We start from the raw sequence: 25,544 nt of genomic DNA, 5'->3' as shown, positions 1-25,544 counted from the left end.
GGATGGAAAGAAACCAGGAAACAAAATAAGGATGGGAATGAACTGGGAAATACAATAAAGATGGGAATAAAGCAGGAAATAAAAGAAGGATGGGAATAAACAAAGGCATTTACACTGTACAGAGGGAAAGCTGAGTTTGGGGGGATCCAAGGCTTTAACCCCACCTGCAGAACCTCGGCCTGGGCATTTTTAATTTGGGGGGTCAGGCCCAAAAAAAAAAAAAAAAAAAAAAAAGAATTTTACACTTGTGGTCATAAATTCCCCCAAATGTCCCCAAAGCTGGGAATGAAAACATCAAGTTTTGGAAAATTTCAGAACCTCTGATTTCCGTATGTTTTCTCTCTCCTCATTTTATACCTGCACACTTCTGGCTGCTGTCACTTTCCAACTCCCTTCCCTTAAATTTCCACCCAGGAAATTGAAATAGCTCCTGGTAATCCCAATAATTCCACCCGGGGAACACCGAGAGCAGGGAAACTCCAAAGTCTGGGGAAAAAAAAAGGGATTTAGGAATGAAATTTCCTTTGCTCAGGATAAGAGGTGCTGGAGGGGGAAAGTGCCATTCCCATTCCTGCAGGAAATCCTGAAGGAATAAAAGCTGGGAATGAGCTGCCAGCTTCCAATTTAACCCACAAGTGGGAAAAACAGAAACCCTTTGGAAAAGTTCTGCTTCAGTTCAGAGGAAAAAATTGGTTTTCATTTATCAAGGAGGAGCCTGGATATCCCTGGAGGAGAATTTCCCAGGGAAGAGAAGGAACAAAACTGGAAAGGACAGGAGGGAACTCCAGCAGAGCTTTGGGAATCAGAGGCTGGGAAAAAAAAAATCCATTGGAAAATGACTTTTTTTATCTAAAGCTGCTCCTTCTGCCACCGGCAGAGTGGGAAAAATAAACACAAAACCAAAGAAGACTCCGGAAGGGCTTCAGCTCCTCACATCCCACGGGAAATTCCTGAAAATCTGGGCTGGGATCAGCAGCTCTGCCCTGATCCCGTCAGCCGGGGAAAAGCCGGGCTCAGCGACTCGGGAATTCCCAGCTGGAAAAGGGGGACTGGGCAGGAGACAGGAATCCAAAGTCCCACTTTGGGCTGCTCTTCCATCCGGGAATGATGAGAATTTTGGGAGCTAAAAGGTGGAGAGGCTCTGGAGTGGCGGGGAAGGGGCGCTCAGGTCACTTTGGGACGGGGATTTGTCCCCAAAAATCCCGGCTGGAGCTCCGAGCCAGCCTGATCCACGGAGAGGCAGCAGGAGGCCGGAGGCTGCTCCCTCTTCCAGAGTCATTCCTGCCCCAAATCACTCCCTGAATCCACGGAATTCAGTCTGTGCCAGTCCTGACTGGGAATTCCAGCCTTTCCACACCGGGGAGCCAAGAGAGGAAAGGAGGCAGGGAGAGGAGGGAGAGTCTTCATAGCAACTCTGAGATTGCCCCACCTGCTGAAGAGAGCAGAGACGGAACAGTGAGCGCCAGCCCCGGCCCGAGGCTCCCCGGATCCACAGAGCCCCACGGGGAGCAGGGAAAGGGGAAATCTGGGGAAAAATGGGAGATCTGGGGAAAAATGGGAGATCTGGGGAAATGGGAAATCTGGGGAAAAAATGGGAGATCTGGGGAAAAATGGGAGATCTGGGGAAAAATGGGAGATCTGGGGAAAAATGGGAGATCTGGGGAAATGGGAAATGCAGGGAAATGGGAAATCTGAGGAAAAATGGGAAATGAAGGGGGAAGTGGGAAATGAAAGGGGAAATGGGAAATCTGGGGGAAAAATGGGAGATGCAGGGGAAATGGGAAATGCAGGGGGAAAAGGGGAAATCTGGGAAAAAATGGGAAATGCAGGGAAAAAATGGGAAGGGGAAAATGGGAAATGAAGGGGGAAATGGGAAATCTAGGAAAAATGGGAGATCTGGGGAAAAAAATGGGAAATGCGGGGGGAAAGGGAAAAGAAGGGGGAAAATGGGAAATGCAGGGGGAAAAAGGGAAATGAAGGGAAAAAATGGGAGATGCTGGGGAAAAATGAGAAATGCAGGGAAAAACTGGGAAATGAAGGGGGAAATGGGAAATCTGGGAAAAAATGGGAAATGCAGGGGGGAAATGGGAGAGGGCAAGATTTTGTAGCTAAAATACCCAAAATTTCAGCAGCAAGAGGCTGCTTGTTGACAGCTCTGGAATTTATCTGAGATTCTGGGAGCGCAGCACAGCTCAGGAATTCTGTATTCCCAACCTTAGCAGGTGTCAAATAACTTATAATTCCCAAAATTTCCAGGGAAAACCAAGGAGAATAAAGCCCCACCTTAGTGTGGGTGAAACCAGAGCAGAGGGTTTTATTCTAAACCGTGAAATGATGAAATTGCTCGGTTTTAAGGCGAGTTTAACACCAAAAAAAATCTGATTTTAACGTTTTCTGCCAGCAGAAAGTTAATTAAGAGAACGAATGAATGAAGAGAATTAATCCCAGTCCCAGCCAGGCAGCTCCCACATGGAAATCCCAAAGATTTCCCAGGAAAACTCTCCCCGTGCAGCTGCTGCAGGAATTCCAATCCATGGAATTCCCACTCCCTGCAGGCAGGATGGGAAAAGGAGCCTGGATCTGAATTCCACGGGAATTCCATGGGAATTTGGAGTGTGCTGGAACTCCAAGGAAAAGCTGGCGGCCCAAAATGTTGGGAATTTTGGGTTCAAGGCACGAAGGGAAGAGGGAATTCCATGGAATTCCGGGGCTTTGGGAAGAGCCAAGGGATGGATTCTTTCCTCTCCCCACGTGGCTCCCACAGAGATTCCAGCACTGGGATCCACCTCAACACCCCAATAATAATACATTATTATTATTATTATTATTATTATTATTATTATTATTATTATTATTATTATTATTATTATAAATTAGGAGCACCTCAACACCCCAAAACTGCAGAATCCTTCATCCCCCCAAAATATTTCCTGACTTCTGCAGGATCTGAGGGGAAGGATTAAAGTAATTAAAGCAATGAAACCAATTAGAATAATTTGAATTTAGGAGCACCTCCACACCAGAAAATTGAGAAATCTTTCATTTTTCCCCCCAAATCAGCCCAAATCCAGATTATTGTATCATTTCTGCAGGAGCTGAGGGAAGGAATTAAACCAATTATTAAAAAATTAATAATGCAATAATAATAAAATAAAATTATTATAGTAGTTATTATTATTATTATTATTGTTATTGTTGTTATTATTATTATTATAATAAATTAGGAGCACCTCAACACCCCAAAACTGCAGAATCCTTCATTTCCCCCCACAATATTTCCTGACTTCTGCAGGAGCCAAGGGAAGGAATTAAACCAATTGAACCAATTCAAATAATTTGAATTTAGGACCAGCTCCACACCAGAAAATTGAGGAATCTTTCATTTTCCCCCAAATCAACCCAAACCCAAAACCCCTCCGGCGTGCAGCACACAGAAATCACCCCCCACTCCATTTCCCCGCGCGCAAAATTTGATTTGATTCCGATTTCCCACTAAAAAAAATAAAATTTTTTAAAAAATGCAACTTTGCCTCTCCTTGCCAGCAGCTGAGCAGGGGATTTGGGATTTTTTTGGGGGGAGCTGTGAGGATCAGGGGTGACAAACGAGGCCACCAGGGAGGTGGCAGCAGTCCTTACCTGTCAGGGGCTGGCCCAGCTCCGCCTGCGCCTTCCCCTTGGCCGCGGCTTCCAGAGGTAAAGAACCTCTGTCCCCTTTGTAGAGTTTCGGTTTAAATGGAGAATCTTTGTCTTTACCTTTTGATCCTTTGGGCCTGCCCGCCTGCTTCTTCTTGGATTTACCGTCGCCCTTCACGCCCAGCAGCGGGTGCACTTCTGGGAGAGGGGGATTGGGGTTTTGGGGGGGGAAATGGGGGTTTGGGGTGAGTTGAAACTCTGGAATCTTGGATCAGATCCCGCCCAACACCCCAAAACCCCTGGGATCATTTCCCTCCCAACACCCCAAAACTCTCAGGATCAGATCCTTCCCAAAACCCTCAGGATCAGATCCTTCCCAAAACCCCAAAACCTCTGGGATCAGATCCTTCCCAACACCCCAAAACCCTCGGGATCAGATCCTTCCCAAAACCCCAAAACCCTCAGGATCAGATCCTTCCCAAAACCCCAAACCCTCAGGATCAGATTCTTCCCAACACCCCAAAACCCTCGGGATCATTTCCCTCCCAAAACCCTCGGGATCATTTCCCTCCCAAAACCCCAAAACCCTCGGGATCATTTCCCTCCCAACACCCCAAAACCCTCGGGATCATTTCCCTCCCAACACCCCAAAACCCTCGGGATCATTTCCCTCTCAAAACCCCAAAACCCTCGGGATCATTTCCCTCCCAAAACCCTTGGGATCATTTCCCTCCCAAAACCCCAAAACCCTCAGGATCATTTCCTTCCCAAAACCCTGGGGATCATTTCCCTCCCAAAACCCTCGGGATCATTTCCCTCCCAACACCCCAAAACCCTCGGGATCATTTCCTTCCCAAAACCCTCAGGATCATTTCCTTCCCAAAACCCCAAAACCCTCGGGATCATTTCCTTCCCAAAACCCTCGGGATCATTTCCCTCCCAAAACCCTTGGGATCATTTCCCTCCCAAAACCCCAAAACCCTCGGAATCATTTCCTTCCCAAAACCCCAAAACCCTCGGGATCATTTCCCTCCCAAAACCCTCGGGATCATTTCTCTCCCAAAACCCTCGGGATCATTTCCCCCCCAACACCCCAGGATCAACCCCACAAACCCCAACCCGCGTCCCACCCACCATCACTGGGGACTCCCTGGAGCTCGATGTTGGTGGTTTTGGGTTTTTTCTTGGGGTTTTGGGGTCCGTCCGGGGCGCCGGGGCGCTTCCTGTCGGGGCCCAGCGCGTCGTCGGGCAGCGCGCCGGGCACGGCGTCGGGGGGCGGCCCGTAGGGGTTCTCCTCGGGGTCCTCCACCTCGGGGGCGATGGGCAGGTACAGCAGCGCCCGCGCGTCCTCCAGCTCCTCGTCACTGCGGCACCGCGGCGCCGTTGGCCGGGGACGGGACCGGGGGGTCGGGGTGGGGAACTGGGGGATTTGGGGTGGGGATCTGGGGGGGATTGGGGTGGGGATCTGGGGGGTTTGGGGTTTGGGATCTGGGGGGTTTGGGTGGGGATCTGGGGGGGTTTGGGGTGGGGATCTGGGGGGGATCTGGGGGGGTTTGGTGATTGGGGTGGGGAACTGGGGGGTTTGGGGTGGGGATCTGGGGGGATTTGAGGTTTGGGATGGGGATCTGGGGGGGATCTGGGGGCGTTTGGGGTGGGGATCTGGGGGGGTTTGGGGTTTGGGATCTGGGGGGTTTGGGTGGGGATCTGGGGGGGATTTGGGGATTGGGGTGGGGATTTGGGGGGATTTGAGGTTTGGGGTGGGGATCTGGGGGTTTGGGGTGGGGATCTGGGGGTTTGGGGTTTGGGATGGGGATCTGGGGGGGTTTGGGGTGGGGATCTAGGGGGATTTGGGGATTGGGGTGGGATTTTGGGGGTTGGGGTGGGGATCTGGGGGGATTTGGGGATTGGGGTGGGGATCTGGGGGTTTGGGGTTTGGGGTGGGGAACTGGGGGGGTTTGGGGGTTGGGATGGGGATCTGGGGGGGTTTGGGGTTTGGGGTGGGATTTGGGGGGATTTGGGGATTGGGGTGGGGATCTGGGGGGTTTGGGGTGGGGATCTGGGGGGGATTTGGGGATTGGGATGGGATTTTGGGAGTTGGGGTGGGGATCTGGGGGGGTTTGGGGATCTGGGGTGGGGATCTGGGGGGATTTAGGGGTTGGGGTGGGGATCTGGGGGGATTTGGGGGGTTGGGGTGGGGATCTGGGGGGGATTTGGGGTTTGGGATGGGATTTTGGGGGGTTGGGGTGGGGAACTGGGGGGGTTTGGCGTGGGGATCTAGGGGGGTTTGGGGATTGGGGTGGGGATCTGCGGGTTTGGGGTGGGGATCTGGGGGGATTTGGGGTGGGGGTTTGGGGTTAGGGATGGGGATCTGGGGGGGATCAGGGGGCATTTGGGGTGGGGATCTGGGGGGATTTGGGGATTGGGGTGGGATTTTGGGGGTTGGGGTGGGGAACTGGGGGGATTTGGGGTTTGGGGTGGGGATTTGGGGGGATTTGAGGTTTGGGGTGGGGATCTGGGGGTTTGGGGTGGGGATCTGGGGGGGATTGGGGTGGGGATCTGGGGGGGTTTGGGGATTGGGGTGGGGAACTGGGGGTTTGGGGTTTGGGATGGGGATCTGGGGGGTTAGGGTGGGGTTTTGGGGGGGATTTGGGGTTTGGGATGGGATTTTGGGGGGTTGGGGTGGGGATCTGGGGGGGATTTGGGGTTTGGGATGGGGATCTGGGGGGATTTGGGGATTGGGGTGGGGTTTTGGGGGTTTGGGATGGGATTTTGGGGGGTTTGGGATGGGATTTTGGGGGTTTGGGATGGGATTTTGGGGTTTGGGGTGGGGATCTGGGGGTTGGGATGGGATTCTGGGTTTTTAAAGCAGTTTGGGATGGAATTTTGGGGGGTTTGGGGTGGGATTGTGGGGTTTGGGATGAGGATTTTGGGGTCTGGGATGGGGATTTTGGGGGCTGGGATGGGAATTTGAGGTTTGGGATGGGGATTTTGGGGATTGGGATGAGGATTTTGCATTTGGGATGGGAATCTGGGGTTTGGGATGAGGATTTTGGGGTTTGGGATGGGAATTTGGGGTTTGGGATGGGAATTTGGGGTTTGGGATGGGGATTTTGGGGATTGGGATGAGGATTTTGGGTTTGGGATGGGGATTTTGGGGGCTGGGATGGGGATTTTGGGGGTTGGAATGGGAATTTGGTGTTTGGAAGGAGGTTTGTAATGGGAATTTTAGGGTTTTTAATGGGAATTTTGGGGGTTGGGATGGGAGTGTTTAACAGTACGTTGGGGTTTCTAAAGGGAATGTTGTGGTTCATAAAGGGAATTTTGTGTTTGCTAAAGGGAATATTTAAATGGAACACTGGGATTTATGAAGGAATTCTGTGATTTCCAAAGGGAATATTTAAATGGAATGTTGGGATTTATAGCAGGAATTTTGTGTTTGCTAAAGGGAATATTTAAATGGAACATTGGGATTTATAAAGGAATTTTATGTTTTATAAAGGGAATATTTAAATGGAATATTGGGGTTTATGACAGGAATTTTGTGTTTTATAAAGGAATATTTAAATGGAACATTGGGATCTATAAAGGAATTTTGGTTTTTTTAACGGGAATATTTAAATGGAATATTGGGGTTTATAAAGGAATTTTGTGATTTCCAAAGGGAATATTTAAAGGGAACATTGGGATTTATAAAGGAATTTTGTGATTTCCAAAGGGAATATTTAAAGGGAACATTGGGATTTATAAAGGAATTTTGTGATTTCCAAAGGGAATATTTAAATGGAATGTTGAGGTTTATAACAGGAATTTTGTGTTTTATAAAGGGAATATTTAAATGGAACGTTGGGATTTACAACAGGAATTCTGTGATTTCCAAAGGGAATATTCAAAGGGAACATTGGGATCTATAACAGGAATTCTGCGATTTCCAAAGGGAATATTTAAATGGAACGTTGGGATTTACAAAGGAATTCTGTGATTTCCAAAGGGAATATTCAAAGGGAATGTTGGGATTTACAAAGGAATTCTGCGATTTCCAAAGGGAATATTTAAATGGAATGTTGAGGTTTATAACAGGAATTCTGTGATTTCCAAAGGGAATATTTAAATGGAACGTTGGGATTTATAACAGGAATTCTGTGATTTCCAAAGGGAATATTTAAATGGAACATTGGGATTTACAAAGGAATTCTGTGATTTCCAAAGGGAATATTCAAAGGGAACGTTGGGATTTACAAAGGAATTTTGTGATTTCCAAAGGGAATATTCAAACGGAACATTGGGATCTATAACAGGAATTCTGTGATTTCCAAAGGGAATATTCAAAGGGAACGTTGGGTTTCAAAGGGGCGCTCTCTGAAGGTTCATTAGCGCCCATTAAGGAGTTCCTGGGCGGTGTTAATTAACTCGGGGCGGTGTTAATTAGCTCGGGGCAGTGTTAATTAACTCGGGGCAGTGTTAATTAGCTGCGGGCAGTGTTAATTAGCTCTGGGCTGGCACCTGCTGCAGAAGGCGGCGATGGGATCCACGCTGGTCACGTCCACCTCCTCATCCTCGGCTGCGTCCGCACCTGCCCAGGGAAACGGGAATTGAGGGTGGGAAAAGCAGGAAAAGCCCAAAAACCAGCACGGGATATTTCCTATCATGGCACAAAAGGAGCTGAAATTAATTCTTGTGAAAGTACAAAATAAACTTCAGTATTTCTTATTAAAATATAAAATTATTTCCCGTAAAAGCAAAAAAAAAAAAGCTAAAATAATTCATCTTAAAGCAAAAAATAAACTTCAATATTTCCCATTAAAGTAAAAAACAAATCTAAAAGATGTCCTATAAAAGCAAAAAAAAAAGCTAAAATAATTGGTATTAAAACATAAAACAAATCTAAAATATTTCCTATTATGGCACAACACAAACCTAAAATAATTCTTGTTAAAGCACAAAACAAATTTCAATATTTCCCATTAAAATTTAAAAATTATTTCCTGTAAAAGCAAAAAAATAAGCTAAAATAATTCATAATAAAGCACAAAACTATTCTAAAATATGTCCTAAAATAATTCCTATTAAAGCACAAAACAAATTTAAATATTTCCTATTAAAGTAAAAAACAAATCTAAAAGATGTCCTGTAAAAGGAAAAAAAGTGAAAATAATTCATAATAAATAATATACAATAATATTAATACATAATATTAATATATTATATATTAGTATATGTTAAAATAAATAAATATAAATATTTAATAAATAAATAATATTATTTTTAAAATTTAATAAATAAATAAAAATAAATAAATATATGTTAAAATAAATAATATAGTGTCATATATAATATAATATAATATAATATAATGTCATATAATATAATATAATGTCATATAATATAATGTCATATAATGTCATATAATGTCATATAATGTCATATAATATAATATAATATAATATAATATAATATAATATAATATAATATAATATAATATAATATAATATAATATAATATAATATAATATAATATAATATAATATAATATAATATAATATAATATAATATATATATAAAACACTAAAATAAACAATATAATAAATAATTAAAAAATATGTCCTGAAATCATTTCTGTTAAAACTCAAAACCAAATTTTATTTTCTCCCAGCACGGAAAAAATGGGAAATTTCCCATGAAAGCAGGAGGAGAAAGGGGAAGGAATTCCGCTGGGAAGGTTGGAAAAAGGCTCTGAATGAATTAATGAATGAATTAATTAATGCAATTAACGGGATCCTTCTCATCCCCGCCACCTGCACAGCCCAGGAGTTTGAAATTTGATTTTTCTTTTTTTTTCTCCTGGGTTTTGGCACCACCTCGTGGGCAGGCAGGATCCCCGGGAGGCTGGGAATTGGGGGATTTGGGGGAAAATTTGGGGAATTTTTTGGGATTTTTTTTTAGGATTTTTTGGGGAATTTTTTGGGATTTTTGGGAATTTTTTCGGGAATTTTTGGGGGATTTTTTTAAGATTTTTGGGGGATTTTTTAAAGATTTTTGAGGGATTTTTGGGAATTTTTGGAGAATTTTGGGGGATTTTGGGGGGGGGAATTTTTGGGGATTTTTTTTTTTTTTTTTAGGGATTTTTGGGGAATGTTTTGGGGATTTTTAGGGACTTTTTGGGGAATTTTTGGGGATTTTTAGAGAATTTCTGTGAATTTTTGGGATTTTTTGGGGAATTTTTAGGGATTTTTTTGGGGAATTATTTTTTAATTTTTTGGAAATTTTTGGAATTTTCTTTTAATTTTGGGGGATTTTTAGGGAATTTTTGGGATTTTTTGGGGAATTTTTGGGGATTTTTTGGGGAATTTTTTGGGGATTTTTTTGAGATTTTTGGGGATTTTTTTTATTTTTTAGGGATTTTTGGGGAATGTTTTGGGGATTTTTAGGGATTTTTTGGGGATTTATTGGGATTTTTTGGGAATTTTTTTGGATTTTTGGGAAAATTTTGGGATTTTTTGGGAATTTTTGGGGGATTTTTTTGAGATTTTTGGGGGATTTTGGGGAATTTTTGAGAATTTTGGGGGATTTTTTGGGATTTTTTTGGGATTTTTTTTGATATTTTTGGGGGATTTTGGGGATTTTTTGGGGAATTTTTGGGGGGATTTTTTTTGAATTTTTTGGAAATTTTTGGGATTTTTTTTGGAATTTTTGTGAATTTTTTGGGGATTTTTTGGGGAAATTTTGGAGATTTTTCGGGAACTTTTTCGGAATTTTATTGAGATTTTTGGGGGAATTTTTGGGGATTTTTTGGGGATTTTTTTGATTTTTGGGGATGTTTGGGGAATTTTTTGGGGATCACTGGGGGATTTTGTTGGGGTTTTTTTCTGGAATTTGGGGGATTTTTTGGGAACTTTTTGGGGGGGAATTTTGGGAATTTTGGGGAATTTTTTTGGACTTTTTTTGAATTTTGGGGAGTTTTTGGGGAATTTTTTTGGGATATGTGGGGGATTTTTGGGGATTTTTTTAGGATTTTTTGGGGAATTTTTGGGGATTTTTTTAGGATTTTTTGGGGAATTTTTTGGGATTTTTTGGGATTTTTTTTTTAGGGATTTTTGGGGGATTTTTGTGGGGGATTTTTGTGGTTTTTTTTTTGATTTTTCGAGATTTTTGGGGAAATTTGGGGGATTTTTTTGGAATTTTTTGGAAATTTTTGGGGAAATTTTTGGAATTTTTTGGAAATTTTTGGGGAATTTTCGGGAATTTTTAGGGAATTCTTTGGGATTTTTTTTTTTTTTTTGGAGGGGGATTTTTGGGATTTATTTTTGGGTTTTTTTGGGCATGTTGGGGTATTTTTTGGGAATTTTTTGGGCAGCACCTGTCTGCTCTGGCTCGCTCTTATCCTCATCCTCGATGTCAAATTCCGATTCCCTCTCCTCATATTCCACATTTTCATCCAACTCCTTGAAATCAGGGGCAAAAGCACTCCAGTTTTCCTGAAAAAAAAAACCCCAAAATTCACCAAAAAGCAAATTTAGCAGGAACAAACAGCAGAGGATTCCCAGGAATTCCCAGGAATTCAATATCCTGGAGGGGTTCCAAACGTGGATGTGGCAAGGGGAGAGTTGGGAATGGCTGGGATTGGGGATCTGGGAGGGATTTTTCAGCCTGAGTTATTTTTGTGGCTCTGCAATCTCATTGAAATCCAATAAATGCATTAAAAAATTGAGGAAAATCCCATAAAAAGCATTAAAAAATTGAGGAAAATCCCATAAAAAGCATTAAAAAATAGAGGAAAATCTCATAAAAGCATTAAAAATTGAGGAAAATCTCATACATGTATTAAAAAATTGAGGAAAATCCAATAAAAGCATTAAAAATTTGAGGAAAGTCACATAAATGCATTTAAAAATGAGGAAAATTACATAAAATGCATTAAAAAATTGAGGAAAATCCTACAAAAGCAGCAAAAAATTGAGGAAAATCTGAGCTCTCCCTGGAATCTTCTCTTCCCTGGGCTCCCAGTGAATTCCACTGGAATTGACTTTTTGCCACTGTTTGGGATCAAAATTCCCTTTTCCTGTCAGGATCCCAATCCTCCCCCCCAGGCCTGGGACACTGCCAGGGTGGAGCAGCCCCAGCTCCTCTGGAATTCCCTCCCAGGGAAGGATTTATTCCCAAAATCCCATCCAAAGCAGCAAAGGGAATCCTGGAATGGCTTGGGATGGAAGGAATCATCAGCTTCACATTTCTCCCTATCCCAGGCTGCTCCAGCCTGGCCTGGGACACTCCCAGGGCTGGAGCAGCCCCAGCTCCTCTGGGAATTCCATCCCAGCCCCTCCCAGGGAAGGATTTATTCCCAAAATCCCATCCAAACCAGCAAAGGGAACCTTGGAATGGGTCGGGTTGGAAGGGATCACCCAATCCCATGGGCAGGGACAGCTCTCACTATCCCAGGGTGCAATTTTACCCATTTTACCCGTTTTATTCACTTTATCCACTCTCCAGCCTGGAGCACTCCCAAGGCTGGAGCAGCCAGAATTTCCCTGGACACACCCGTGGCAGGCCCAATTCCCAAGGGAACAGCCCCAAACCCTCACTCACCACCTGGTTCTGGGCCCAGATGGAAACCACCCCGCTGGAGATGGAGGCGATGATGGGCCGCACCGGGTGCCACTGCGATGCACGGGCAGCGAAACCAAAACCAAACAAAAAAAAAAAAAAACCAAAAAAAAAAAAAAAACCACCTTAATTAGCAAATTCGGGATTGTGAGAGCTGAATCCCCAATTCCCAGGAAACCCAGGGGTTTGGGGGGGGTCCTCACTGCCACGTCCAGCAGCAGCTCGCCGCGGGTGCCGTGCAGGATCTTCACCAGGTTGCCGATGCTCTTCTCCCAGATGTAGAGCGCGTGCTGGCGCGCGGAGCCCGCCACGATGTACTCGCCGTCCCCCGAGAAGCAGCACTTCTTCCAGGGGGTCCTGCAGGGAAACGCCGCGCCTGGGGGCTCAGCTCGGGGGTCACGCTTTGCTGAGCCCGCCCTGCTTTCGTAGTTATGCATATATATATATATTTATTGTTATTTTTATTGAAGCTTTGTGTTTTAGGTTTTGGTTTTTGTGTTTTTCGCATTCTGTGCCTCAAGTTTTGGTTTTTGTATTTTTCACATTCTGTGCCTCAGGTATTGGTTTTTGCATTCCTCACATTCTGTGCTTCAAGTTTTGGTTTTTATATTCTTCACATTCTGTGCCTCAAGTTTTGGTTTTTATATTCCTCACACTCTGTGCCTCTGCTTTGGTTTTTGTATTTTTCACACTCTGTGCCTCTGCTTTGGTTTTTATATTCTTCACATTCTGTGCCTCAACTTTTGGTTTTTGTATTTTTCACATTCTGTGCCTCAACTTTTGGTTTTTGTATTTTTCACATTCTGTGCTTCAAGTTTTGGTTTTTATATTCTTCACAATCTGTGCCTCAAGTTTTGGTTTTTCTATTTTTCACATTCTCTGCCTCAGGCTTTGGTTTTTGCATTCCTCACATTCTGTGCCTCAACTTTTGCTTTTTATATTTTTCACATTCTGTGCCTCAAGTTTTGGTTTTTGTATTTTTTACATTCTGTGCTTCAAGTTTTGGTTTTTGTATTTTTCATTCTGTGCCTCAAGTTTTGGTTTTTGCATTCCTCACATTTTGTGCTTCAAGTTTTGGTTTTTATATTCTTGATATTCTGTGCCTCAAGTTTTGGTTTTTCTATTTTTCACATTCTCTGCCTCAGGTTTTGGTTTTTGTATTTTTCACATTCTGTGCCTCTGGCTTTGGTTTTTGCATTCCTCACATTCTGTGCCTCAAGTTTTGGTTTTTATATTCCTCACACTCTGTGCCTCTGGCTTTGGTTTTTGTATTTTTCACATTCTCTGCCTCAAGTTTTGGTTTTTGTATTTTTCACATTCTGTGCCTCAAGTTTTGGTTTTTGTATTTTTTACATTCTGTGCTTCAAGTTTTGGTTTTTGTATTTTTCACATTCTGTGCCTCAGGTTTTGGTTTTATGTTTTTCAGAGTCTGCTGACTCTCTGCTGCTTTTACATTTCTTTTTAATTATTTTTCTTTTACTCAGAGTCTGCGCTGCTTTTATATTTAAACTTTTTTTTTTTTATTATTATTTATATTTAAGCTTTATATTTTAGGTTTAGCCTCTCACACGTTCCCCAAATCCCTCCCTGTGCCCCTCATCTGTTCCCTAAATCCATTCCTGTTCCCAAACCTGTGACTGCCTCTGTTCCTCAAACCTAAACCTGTGCCCCAAATCCATTCCTGTGCCCCAAATCCCTCCCTGCACCCCTCACCTGTGCCCCAAATCCTGCAGCCATTCCTGTGCCCCAAATCCTGCAGCCATTCCTGTTCCCCAAATCCTGCAGCCATTCCTGTTCCCCAAATCCTGCAGCCATTCCTGTGCCCCAAATCCTGCAGCCATTCCTGTGCCCCAAATCCTGCAGCCATTCCTGTTCCAAATCCTGCAGCCATTCCTGTTCCAAATCCTGCAGCCATTCCTGTGCCCCAAATCCTGCAGCCATTCCTGTGCCCCAAATCCTGCAGCCATTCCTGTTCCAAATCCTGCAGCCATTCCTGTTCCAAATCCTGCAGCCATTCCTGTTCCAAATCCTGCAGCCATTCCTGTTCCAAATCCTGCAGCCATTCCTGTGCCCCAAATCCTGCAGCCATTCCTGTTCCAAATCCTGCAGCCATTCCTGTGCCCCAAATCCTGCACCCCTCACCTGTTCCCCAAATCCTGCAGCCATTCCTGTGCCCCAAATCCTGCAGCCATTCCTGTGCCCCAAATCCTGCAGCCATTCCTGTGCCCCAAATCCTGCAGCCATTCCTGTTCCAAATCCTGCAGCCATTCCTGTGCCTGTCTCTGTTCCCCACACCCCTCCCTGTGCCCCTCCCCTGTCCCCCGGCCCCTGTTCCCTATCCCCAGTCCTGTCCCCAGGCCCTGGCCTCACCTGTCCCCATGCCCCTCACCTGTCCCCAGTCCCCTCCCCTGTCCCCAGCCCTGTCCCCTGTCCCCTGTCCCCAGTCCTGTCCCCTGTCCCCTCCCCTGTCCTCACCCCCCCTCACCTGTCCCCTGCCCTGTCCCCTCAGCTGGCCCCTGCCCTGTCCCCTGTCCCCTGTCCCCTGCCCTGTCCCCTGTCCTGTCCCCTGCCCTGTCCCTTGTTCCCTGCCCTGTCCCCAGCCCTGTCCCCTGTCCCCTGTCCCCTCCCCTGTCCCCTCCCCTGTCCCCTGCCCTGTCCCTTGTTCCCTGCCCTGTCCCCTGCCCTGTCCCCTGTCCCCTCAGCTGTCCCCTGTCCCCTGCCCTGTCCCCTGTCCCCTCAGCTGTCCCCTGTCCCCTGTCCCCAGCCCTGTCCCCTGTCCCCTGCCCTGTCCCCTGTCCCCTCAGCTGTCCCCTGTCCCCTGTCCCCAGCCCTGTCCCCTGTCCCCTCCCCTGTCCCCTGCCCTGTCCCCTGTCCCCTGTCCTGTCCCCTGAGCTGTCCCCTGCCCTGTCCCCTGTCTCCTCCCCTGTCCCCTGTCCTGTCCCCTGCCCTGTCCCCTGTCCCCAGCCCTGTCCCCTGCCCTGTCCCCTGTCCCCTGCCCTGTCCCCTGTCCCCTGTCCCCTGCCCTGTCCCCTCAGCTGTCCCCTGTCCCCTGTCCCCCCTCACCTGTTGACCAGGTCCTGCAGTTTCTGCATGGGCTCGGGCTCGCCGTCGCGCCCGCACGTGAGGATCTCCCGCCCGTCGTACACGCGGATGATCCGGTCGGCCGTGTTGATCAGGAAGCAGCTGCAGCACAACGGGGACAAATCCACGACAAACCAATCAATCAATCAATCAATCAATCACAGATCCTGTCCTGTGGAAGAACTGGGGGGTTTGAGGAGCTCCCTGCAGCTCTGGGGCCCCCCCGGGGCGCTCACCTCCCTTTGCGGGCGAACTCGATGGATTTAATGGCCGTGGTGTTGCTGGTCCCTGTGGTCACTCTGAAGGAAGCAACAAGATCCTGAGTGTCTGTTTTTAAGACCAAGATCTGAAGATTGAGCAGACAGAGAACAATCAGTGGCTTCACCTGAAACAGAACCCTGGGAGCCCACCCGGGGACACTGCAGGAGCTGCTGAGACAGAAACGCCAGGAAAACATCCCAGAAATGTGTCAAAAACAAAGTCAAAGATCCCAGAACCCCTGAGGTTGGAAAACCCCTCCAGGATCCTCAAGAAGTCCCTCACCTGTTCCCCAAACCCTGCAGCCATCTCTGCACCTGTCCCTGTTCCCTAAATCCATCCCTGTGCCCCTCACCTCTTCCCAAATCCATCCCTGTGCCCGTTCCCCAAATCCATCCCTGTGCCCCTCACCTTTTCTCCAAAACCATTCCTGTTCCCAAACCCAAACCTGTGACTGTCTCTGTTCATCAAATCCATCCCTGTGCCCCTCACTGCTCCCCAAACCAATCCCTGCTCCCCAAATTCCTCCCTGTGCCCCCTCACTGTCACCCAAATCCCTCCCTGTGCCCCTCACTGCTCCCCAAATCCCTCCCTGTGCCCCTCACCAGTTCCCCAAATCCACTTATGCTCCCCAAATCCCTCCCTGTGCCCCTCACTGTCCCCCAAATCCACTTATGCTCCCCAAACCCCTCCCTGTGCCCCTCACTGTCCCCCAAATCCACTTATGCTCCCCAAACCCCTCCCTGTGCCCTTCACTGCTCCCCAAACCAATCCCTGCTCCCCAAATCCCTCCCTGTGCCCCTCACTGTCCCCCAAATCCACTTATGCTCCCCAAATCTCTCCCTGTGCCCCTCACTGTCCCCCAAATCCACTTATGCTCCCCAAACCCCTCCCCGTGCCCCTCAGCCATGGAGGTGCCCCATCCCCACGCGGAGCACTCGGTGCCACCTGCAGGGACGGACACCCCAAACCCTCCTGGGCACTCCCAAAGCCTGACCCCCCCTTTCCCACGGGGCATTCCCGCTGCTGCCCGGCCTGGCCCTGCCCTGGGGGCAGCCAGGAAGGCTCGGTGCCCCGTGAGGCGCGGCTGACCTTGCCCTTGGCGTTCCCGGTGTAGATGTATTCCCCCCGGCGGTCAAACGACGCCACCACGTTGAGGTCGGAGTCGTCGTCCACGGGCAGCACCACGTGCTTGGAGTCGGACAGGGTCAGCATCACCGGGGCCGACTTCATGGGACACACCAGCACCCTGTTCCTGCAACAGCACGGAGAGCTGGAATCCCGTCCTTTGGGAAGGGTTTCCATGGCTACAGCTAAAAACCATCGGGGTGGATCGAGGAGTTCTGGAGATCCTGGGAAGGGTTTCCAGCAAAAAAATCACTGAGGTGGATTGAGGAATTCAGGAGATCGATCCTGGGAAGGGTTTCCAGCAAAAAAATCACTGAGGTGGATTGAGGAATTCAGGAGATCTTGGGAAGGGTTTCCAGCAAAAAAACCATTGAGGTGGATCGAGGAGTTCTGGAGATCTTGGGAAGGGTTTCCATGGCTAGAGCTAAAAAACATCAGGGTGGATTGAGGAGTTCTGGAGATCTTGGGAAGGGTTTCCAGCAAAAAAACCATCGAGGTGGATTGAGGAATTCAGGAGATCGATCCTGGGAAGGGTTTCCATGGTTAGAGGTAAAAACCATCGGGGTGGATCGAGGAGTTCTGGAGATCTTGGGAAGGGTTTCCATGGTTAGAGCTAAAAACCATTGAGGTGGATTGAGGAATTCAGGGTATGTCATAAAAGGATTTCCAGCAAAAAAAGCATTGAGTTGGATTGAGGAATTCAGGAGATCCTGGGAAGGGTTTCCAGCAAAAAAAAGCCTCCAGCTGGATTGAGGAGCTCAAGGTATCTCAGAAAAGGATTTCCAGCAAAAAAAAGCATTGAGCTGGATCGAGGAATTCAGGAGATCTTGGGAAGGGTTTCCAACAAAAAAAGCATTGAGGTAGATTGAGGAATTCAGGAGTTCTCAGAAAAGGATTCCCATGGTTAGAGCTAAAAAAGCATCGAGCTGGACCACGGAATTCAGGGTATCTCAGAGAAAGATTTCCAGCAAAAAAAAGCATCGAGCTGGATTGAGGAATTCAGGAGATCCCAGAAAAGGACTTCCAGCAAAAAAAACATTGAGCTGGATCGAGGAACTCAGGAGATCTCGGAAAAGGATTTCCATGTTTAGAGCAAAAAAAACATTGAGCTGGATCGAGGAATATCTTGGAAAAGGATTTCCAGCAAAAAAAGCGTCGGGCTGGATTGAGGAATTCAGGAGATCTTGGAGAAGGATTTCCAGCAAAAAAAGCACCGAGCTGGATCGAGGAATATTCCCATTTTTTCCCAGGATATTCCCATTTTTGTTGTCTTATATCTTTAGTACTTAAGACAGCAGAACGACGCAAAGCTCAGGCCTACTTTAATTTCTCTCCCACCTCTGAGTTTGTGCAGGAATTTCAAGCCCAAGGACACATTCCCACACTGAATTCCAAGAGTCCCCTCCCAAAAACCCAACCCCAACGATTCCACTTGGAAACCGTTCAGCAAAGCCCAAGAGCAGCGGTTCCACCCCCCTGGGAGCATCCCAGTCCCTTCCCGGGGCACTTACTGGTCCCGGGGGTGGTACTGGACTTTGAGGATGGGCGAGGGGAAGCGGAACCGCTGGTCGCAGTCCCCGGACAGAACATCCCACTGGGACACGATGTTGTCGGTGGAGGCGCTGACCAGTTTGTGCCCGTCCCGGCTCCAGCTGCGGCACACGGAGGGAATTCCCAAAAACGTTATTCCTCGAATTCCCTGAATTCCCAAAAACGTTATTCCTTGAATTCCCTGAATTCCTAAAAATGTTATTCCTTGTATTCCCTGAATTCCCAAAAACGTTATTCCTCGAATTCCCTGAATTCCCAAAAACGTTATTCCTCGAATTCCCTGAATTCCTAAAAATGTTATTCCTTGTATTCCCTGAATTCCCAAAAAAGTTATTCCTTCTATTCCCTGAATTCCTAAAAATGTTATTTCTTGAATTCCCTGAATTCCCAAAAACGTTATTCCCTGTATTCCCTGAATTCCTAAATTATTCCTTGAATTCCCAAAAAAGTTATTCCTTGTATTCCCTGAATTCCTAAGTTATTCCTTGAATTCCCAAAAAAGTTATTCCTTGAATTCCCTGAATTCCCAAAACCGTTATTCCTTCTATTCCCTGAATTCCTAAATTATTCCTTGAATTCCCAAAAATGTTATTCCTTGAATTCCCTGAATTCCTAAAAATGTTATTTCTTGAATTCCCTGAATTCCCAAAAACGTTATTCCTTGAATTCCTAAAAAAGTTATTCCTTGAATTCCCAAAAATGTTATTCCTTGTATTCCCTGAATTCCCAAAAACGTTATTCCTTGTATTCCCTGAATTCCCAGAAATGTTATTCCTTGAATTCCTAAAAAAGTTATTCCTTGAATTCCCAAAAATGTTATTCCTTGTATTCCCTGAATTCCTAAGTTATTCCTTGAATTCCCTGAATTCCCAAAAGCGTTGTTCCTTAAAGGTCAAGAGGAAAGGAGCTCAGAGAATTCCCAATAAAGTCATTCCTTAAAGGGGTCAGACACAGCCAGGGGGAAAAGGAGCTGGGGACTCCCTGGGGATCCCTGGGGATTCCCTGGGGGATTCCTGCAGTTCCTGAGGGATTCCATGGGAATTCCATGAGCATTCCTGAAGGATTCTATGGGGGGGATTCCCTGGGGACTCCATGGGGATCCCAAGGGATTCTATGGGAATTCCATAGAGATTCCAGAGGGATTCCATGGAGATTTCATGGGCATTCTCTGGGGATTCTCTGAGAATTCCATGGGGATTCCACAGGGATTCTCTGGGGATTCCACTGGGATTCCTGATGGATTCCATGGGGATTCCTGAGGGATTCCCTGGGGATTCCAGAGGGATTCCTGAGGGATTCCAGAGGGATTCCCTGGGGATTCCATGGGGATTCCCAGGGGATTCCCCGGGGATTCCCTGAGGATTCCCTGTGGATTCCCTGTGGATTCCCTGTGGATTCCCCGTGGATTCCCCAGCGATTCCCGGTGGATTCCCCGGTGATTCCCCGTGGATCCCAATCCGTGGATCCCCGCTCACCACAGGGAGCAGACGGGGTGGATGTGGGCGCTGATGATCTTGGCGATGCCGCGGGTCAGGAAGTCCCAGATGACGATCCTGCCGTCGTTGCAGCCCACGGCCAGCAGCGTGCCCCAGCGGTTGAAGGTGCACGTCAGCGCCATGCTGATACAGTCCAGCGTGCCGTCCGCCTCCTGCGGGACAGCGGGGACAGCGGGGACAGCGGGGACAGCGGGGACAGAGCGGGGACAGCGGGGACAGCGGGGACAGCGGGACAGCGGGGACAGCGTGGGGACAGTGGGGACAGCGGGGACAGCGGGGACAGCGGGGACAGAGCGGGGACAGTGGGGACAGCGTGGGGACAGCGGGACAGCGGGGACAGCGGGGACAGTGTGGGGACAGCGGGGACAGTGTGGGGACAGAGTGGGGACAGCAGGACAGCGGGGACAGAGCGGGGACAGCGTGGGGACAGCGTGGGGACAGCGGGGACAGCGGGGACAGCGGGGACAGCGGGGACAGAGCGGGGACAGCGGGGACAGCGGGGACAGCGGGGACAGCGTGGGGACAGAGTGGGGACAGCGGGGGGACAGCGGGGGGACAGCGGGGACAGCGTGGGGACAGCGGGGACAGCGTGGGGACAGCGTGGGGACAGCGGGACAGCGTGGGGACAGCGTGGGGACAGCGTGGGGACAGCGGGACAGCGTGGGGACAGCGTGGGGACAGCGTGGGGACAGCGGGACAGCGGGGACAGCGGGGACAGCGTGGGGACAGAGTGGGGACAGCGGGGGGACAGCGGGGGGACAGCGGGGACAGCGTGGGGACAGCGTGGGGACAGCGGGACAGCGTGGGGACAGCGTGGGGACAGCGTGGGGACAGCGGGACAGCGTGGGGACAGCGTGGGGACAGCGGGACAGCGGGGACAGCAGGGGGACAGCGTGGGGACAGCAGGGACAGCGTGGGGACAGTGTGGGGACAGGGCGGGGACAGCGTGGGGACAGCGCGGGGACAGGGTGGGGAGAGTGTGGGGACAGTGGGGACAGCATGGGGACAGTGTAAGGACAGCGTGGGGAGAGTGGAGTACAGGGCAGGGACAGTGTATGGACAGTGGTGACAGGGAGGGAAGAATGTGGGGACAGCAGGGACAGCACGGGGACAGTGGGGGACAGGGCAGGGACAGTGTGGGGATAGGGTGGGGACAGCATGGGGACACGGCAGGGAGAGTGAGGGACAGTGGGGGACAGGTTGAGGACAGGGCAGGGACAGGGTGGGGACACGCCCGGCCAGACCCGTCAGACACGGTGACACTCGGCAAGAGCCGCTGAGAGCCAGCCAGAGCCGGACCGAGCCAGAGCCGCTCAGTCCCGCTCAGTCCCGCTCAGTCCCGGTCAGTCCCGCTCAGCCCCGCTCAGTCCCGGTCAGCCCCGCTCAGCCCCGGTCAGCCCCGCTCAGCCCCGCTCAGCCCCGGTCAGTCCCGCTCAGCCCCGGTCAGCCCCGCTCAGCCCCGGTCAGTCCCGCTCAGCCCCGCTCAGCCCCGGTCAGCCCCGGTCAGCCCCGCTCAGCCCCGGTCAGCCCCGCTCAGCCCCGCTCAGCCCCGCCCGGGCCGGGCAGCGCCGTTACCTCGGGGTAGTTCTGGCCGAAGGACTCTGCGGAGGAACGGGAGGGCGGCGGCTGAGCGGGGGCGGCCCCGCCGAGCCCCGCTCCGGTACCGGCCCAGCCCCTCCCGGTGCCGCCCCGCGCCCCCTCCTCATTCCCATTCCCGTTCCCGTTCCCGGCCGCGCCTCCCCCGGTCCCGTTCGCACCGAGCAGCTCCGGGCTTGCGCCGCCGCCGCCGTCCCGCCCCCGTTCCCGTTCCCAGCTCCCTCCCCTCGGCCATTCCCGCCGCGCCCCGCTCCGCTTCCCATTCCCGCTCCCGCCCCCATTCCCATTCCCGCTCCGGTTCCCGTTCCCATTCCCGTTCCCGTTCCCATTCCCGCTCCGGTTCCCGTTCCCATTCCCGTTCCCGTTCCCATTCCCGCTCCGGTTCCCGTTCCCATTCCCATTCCCATTCCCGTTCCCGCTCCCATTCCCATTCCCATTCCCGTTCCCGCTCCGGTTCCCATTCCCATTCCCGTTCCCGTTCCCGTTCCCACTCCCATTCCCATTCCCATTCCCGTTCCCATTCCCATTCCCGTTCCCGTTCCCGCTCCGGTTCCCACCGAGCAGCTCCAGGTTCATCGCGCCGCCGATCGCGCTCCCTCCGCTCCCGTCGCCGAAGGACCCCGCGGGGGCCTTCCCGGCGCCGCGCCGCGCCGTTCGCCTGACCAACAGCCGCTCCTTTCCTCCGCTCCCGCCGCGGCTCCCGGCGCCTCCCGGGCCGGCTCCGCCCGTCCCTCCCGGCGGGCTCGGGGAGCGGCGCCGCTCGCTCCCGGCGCGGCGGCGGGGCCGGGAATGGGCGGCGGCGATCAGGCAGCGCGGCGGGCAGCCCCGGCGCGGCGCGCGGAAGGGGCCGGGTGAGCCCCGCGGCCGCGCAGGAAGATTCCGGGAAGGGGGAGCGGTAATGAAGTAGCACCAATAATTAAATTAATTAAAATAATTCTTATTTTAATAATTAACTAAAATACCAGGGGAAGCTGGGCCCTGGCCGGTATTGCCTGGATTTCTACTGGAAAGGACTGGCTGCTTTTAGAAAAAGGGAAAGAAAAAAAATAAAATAGAATGAAAGAGAATAAAAAAAAAACAAAAAAAGGAAATAAATTAAATTTTTAAAAATCTAAAATAAAATATAAAACATAAAATAATAATAAATATATAACTAAATATTAAAAAATAAAGAAAAATGAAAATTAAAATTGAATGATAAAAATATATAAAATAATATAAAATATTAAAACTAGAGAGAAAAAATAAAGAATAAAATAAAATAAAATAAAATAAAATAAAATAAAATAAAATAAAATAAAATAAAATAAAATAAAATAAATGAGGCATAAAAAGCTGCGGAATCTCCCAGCACCTCCAGGCAGGCAGAGCAAACGAACTCGGGCCACGCTGGGGATTCCCAGAGCCCCAAACCCGCACAGGGAAATCCCAGCAGGAACGGGAACGGGATTGGGATCGGGATCGGGATTGGGATTGGGATCGGGATCGGGATCGGGATCGGGATTGGGATCGGGATTGGGATCGGGATTGGGATCGGGATCTGCTCGGGATCCGCTCCCGCTGCGGCCATCCCGCTTCTCCAGGGGATTCCCTGAGGATCATTCCTGCTTTTCCAGAGGTTTTTCCTCAGAGCCATTCCCACTTTTCCAGGGTTTTTTCCCGAGGCCATTCCTGCTTTTCCAGGGGTTTTTCCTAACAATCATTCCCACTTTTCCAGAGGATTTCCTCGGAGCCATTCCCACTTTCCAAAGCTTTTCCCAAGGCCATTCCCACTTTTCCAGAGGTTTTTCCTCAGAGCCATTCCCACTTTTCCAGGGGATTTCCCAAAGCCATTCCCACTTTTCCAGGGGTTTTTCCTAACAATCATTCCCACTTTTCCAGAGGATTTCCTCAGAGCCATTACCCCTTTCCAGAGCTTTTCCCGAGGCCATTCCCGCTTTTCCAGAGCTTTTCCTGAGGTCATTCCCACTTTTCCAGAGGTTTCCCCAAGGCAGGTCCCACTTTTCCAGAGGATTTCCTCAGAGCCATTCCCACTTTCCAAAGCTTTTCCCGAGGCCATTCCTGCTTTTCCAGAGCTTTTCCTGAGGTCATTCCCACTTTTCCAGAGGTTTCCCCAAGGCAGGTCCCACTTTTCCAGAGGTTTCCCCAAGGCAGGTCCCACTTTTCCAGAGGTTTTTCCTCAGAGCCATTCCCAATTTTCCAGAGCTTTTCCCTAAGGGCCATTCCTGCTTTTCCAGAGGATCTGCACAAATCCACTCTGGGAATGCCAGAACAAGGATTGGATCCATAAAAATCCCACTCTGGAATTCCAAAACAGGGATTGGATCCATTAAAAACCACTCTGGAAAAGGCAGGAAAAGTTGGATCCATCCAAATCCACTCTGGGAATGCCAAAAAGGGGCTGGATCCATAAAAATCCCACTCTGGAATTCCAAAACAGGGATTGGATCCATAAAAACCCACTCTGGGAATGGCAGGAGAGGATGGATCCATCCAAATCCATTCTGGGAATGCCAAAACAGGGATTGGATCCATAAAAACCACTCTGGAATGGCAGAGCTTGGATTGGATCCATAAAAAACATTCTGGGAATGCCAGGAGAGGATGGATCCATAAAAAACTCACTCTGGAAAAGGCAGGAGAGGATGGATCCATCCAAATCCACTCTGGGAATGCCAGAGCAGGGACTGGATCCATAAAAAAACCACTCTGGAATTCCAAAACAGGGATTGGATCCATAAAAACCCACTCTGGAATGGCAGAACAAGGACTGGATCCATAAAAATCCCACTCTGGAATTCCAAAACAGGGATTGGATCCATAAAAAACCCCTCTGGAATGGCAGGGGAGGTTGGATCCGTCCCCATCCCACCAGGAATTCCAGCCCATCCCCCACGGGTGCAAGGAAGGAACAAAAAAAAGCCTTTTTTTGTTTTGTTTTGTTTTGTTTTGTTTTGTTTTTTCATTTTTCCTCCATAAAAAGCTCCTGAATCCATTTTATTGCACAAAGAAAGGAAAAGATTCCCACTAAACCCATCCTCGGCCACGGGCAGCTGGAATTTCAGCCAAGGAATTCCACCTTCCCTGGGAATTCCAGGGAGAATTCCCAACTCCTCAGTTCCTCATGGAGCCACCAAGGGGCGTTTCCTGCTCCAGACCAGCCCAATCCCACCCCAAAAATGCAGGAAGCAAACTGGGATTTCCAGGAATTTGGGAAAGACGACCTTGCCCAGGATCCCCCTCTTCTCTATCCCCATTTTTTTTTTTTTTTTTTTAATTCTTTCCAACCAAATTCCAGCCCTGGAGTGAAAGTGAGGGGAAGAAGGAAGGATCTTTCTTCCCATCCAATTTGGAAAAAAAAAAAAACAAAAAAAAAAAGCTGGAAAATCAAATCCTCATTTTTTTTAAAACATTCCTGTGCACGCTCAGCCCAATTTAAAACTGCCACGACAATCCCATGAATTCCAAGCCCCAAATCCTGATTTCAAAGGAATTTTGGCACTTTCCCCCCATGGGATAAATCAATATTTTTAAGGACTTTTTTGTGCTGCTGCAAAGCAGAACCTCTGAGGAATGCGGTGTGGAAGCAAGGGAAGGTTTCTCCAGCCATTCCAGGAAATTGAAGGAAGCGAAAGAGAAGGAAAAAAAGAGGAGGAAAAGGTGGGATTAGGGATCAATAGCTTATCCAGGTGGGGTTTTCCAAGTCCCCGTAGAAAAACACGGAAGCTTTGCTCCTGTCCATGTAAACATTTCCAGCTCCTTGGAGCTTCCCAACACTTCCTCATCCTAAAGTTTGGTGCCTCTTCCTTCCTCTCCGAGCGCTCTGGAATTGCTGCCAGCGGCAGAGGGAGGAGCGGGATCGTTCCCCCGGGGCTTTGGGAAGGGATTTTCCCATCCCACAGATCCCTCCCAAGGCTTGGGATTGGCAAAGCCCCTCCCGTGAGTCCGAAGGGTTTGGGTTTTCCATCCCTTGGCCACGCAATTCCGTAGGGATAACAGGGTGGGATTGGGATGGAGCTGTCACTCCCTGTCCCACACAATTCCATAGGATAACAGGGTGGGATTGGGATGGAGCTGGCACCCCCTGTCCCACACAATTCCATAGGATAACGGGGTGGGATTGGGATGGAGCTGGCCTCCCCCTGTCCCAAACAATTCCATAGGATAACGGGGTGGGATTGGGATGGAGCTGTCACTCCCTGTC

The 25,544-nt window shown here is 49.0% G+C and overlaps 1 protein-coding gene across 4 annotated transcripts; it reads right to left on the bottom strand.

Annotated features, from left to right (window-relative positions):
• Positions 1-824: 824 nt before the first annotated feature.
• On the bottom strand, positions 825-21,978 carry RBBP5 (RB binding protein 5, histone lysine methyltransferase complex subunit). 4 transcript variants are annotated; one of them, XM_053964016.1, is made up of 14 exons: positions 21,898-21,978; positions 21,320-21,345; positions 19,724-19,896; positions 18,209-18,349; positions 16,662-16,824; positions 15,548-15,657; positions 15,294-15,413; positions 12,434-12,587; positions 12,213-12,284; positions 10,987-11,104; positions 8,134-8,203; positions 4,768-4,997; positions 3,637-3,831; positions 825-1,432 (listed from the first exon to the last, which is right to left on the bottom strand). In XM_053964016.1, exons 1-14 carry the CDS (start codon positions 21,914-21,916, stop codon positions 1,404-1,406), a joined length of 1,620 nt encoding a protein of 539 aa, XP_053819991.1. In that variant the 5' UTR covers positions 21,917-21,978; the 3' UTR covers positions 825-1,403. The 4 variants fall into 4 exon arrangements, with proteins under 4 accessions (XP_053819991.1, XP_053819992.1, XP_053819993.1 ...); XM_053964017.1 differs by having other exon boundaries at positions 825-1,429; XM_053964018.1 differs by having other exon boundaries at positions 3,754-3,831.
• Between the last annotated feature and the right edge of the window lie 3,566 nt (positions 21,979-25,544).

The sequence above is a fragment of the Vidua chalybeata genome, chromosome 24 (assembly GCF_026979565.1).
Source record: "Vidua chalybeata isolate OUT-0048 chromosome 24, bVidCha1 merged haplotype, whole genome shotgun sequence".
In the NCBI taxonomy this organism is placed as follows: Eukaryota; Metazoa; Chordata; class Aves; order Passeriformes; family Viduidae; genus Vidua; species Vidua chalybeata.
Note: the sequence above shows the minus strand (reverse complement) of the source record. Positions and strands in the feature narration are given on the sequence as shown.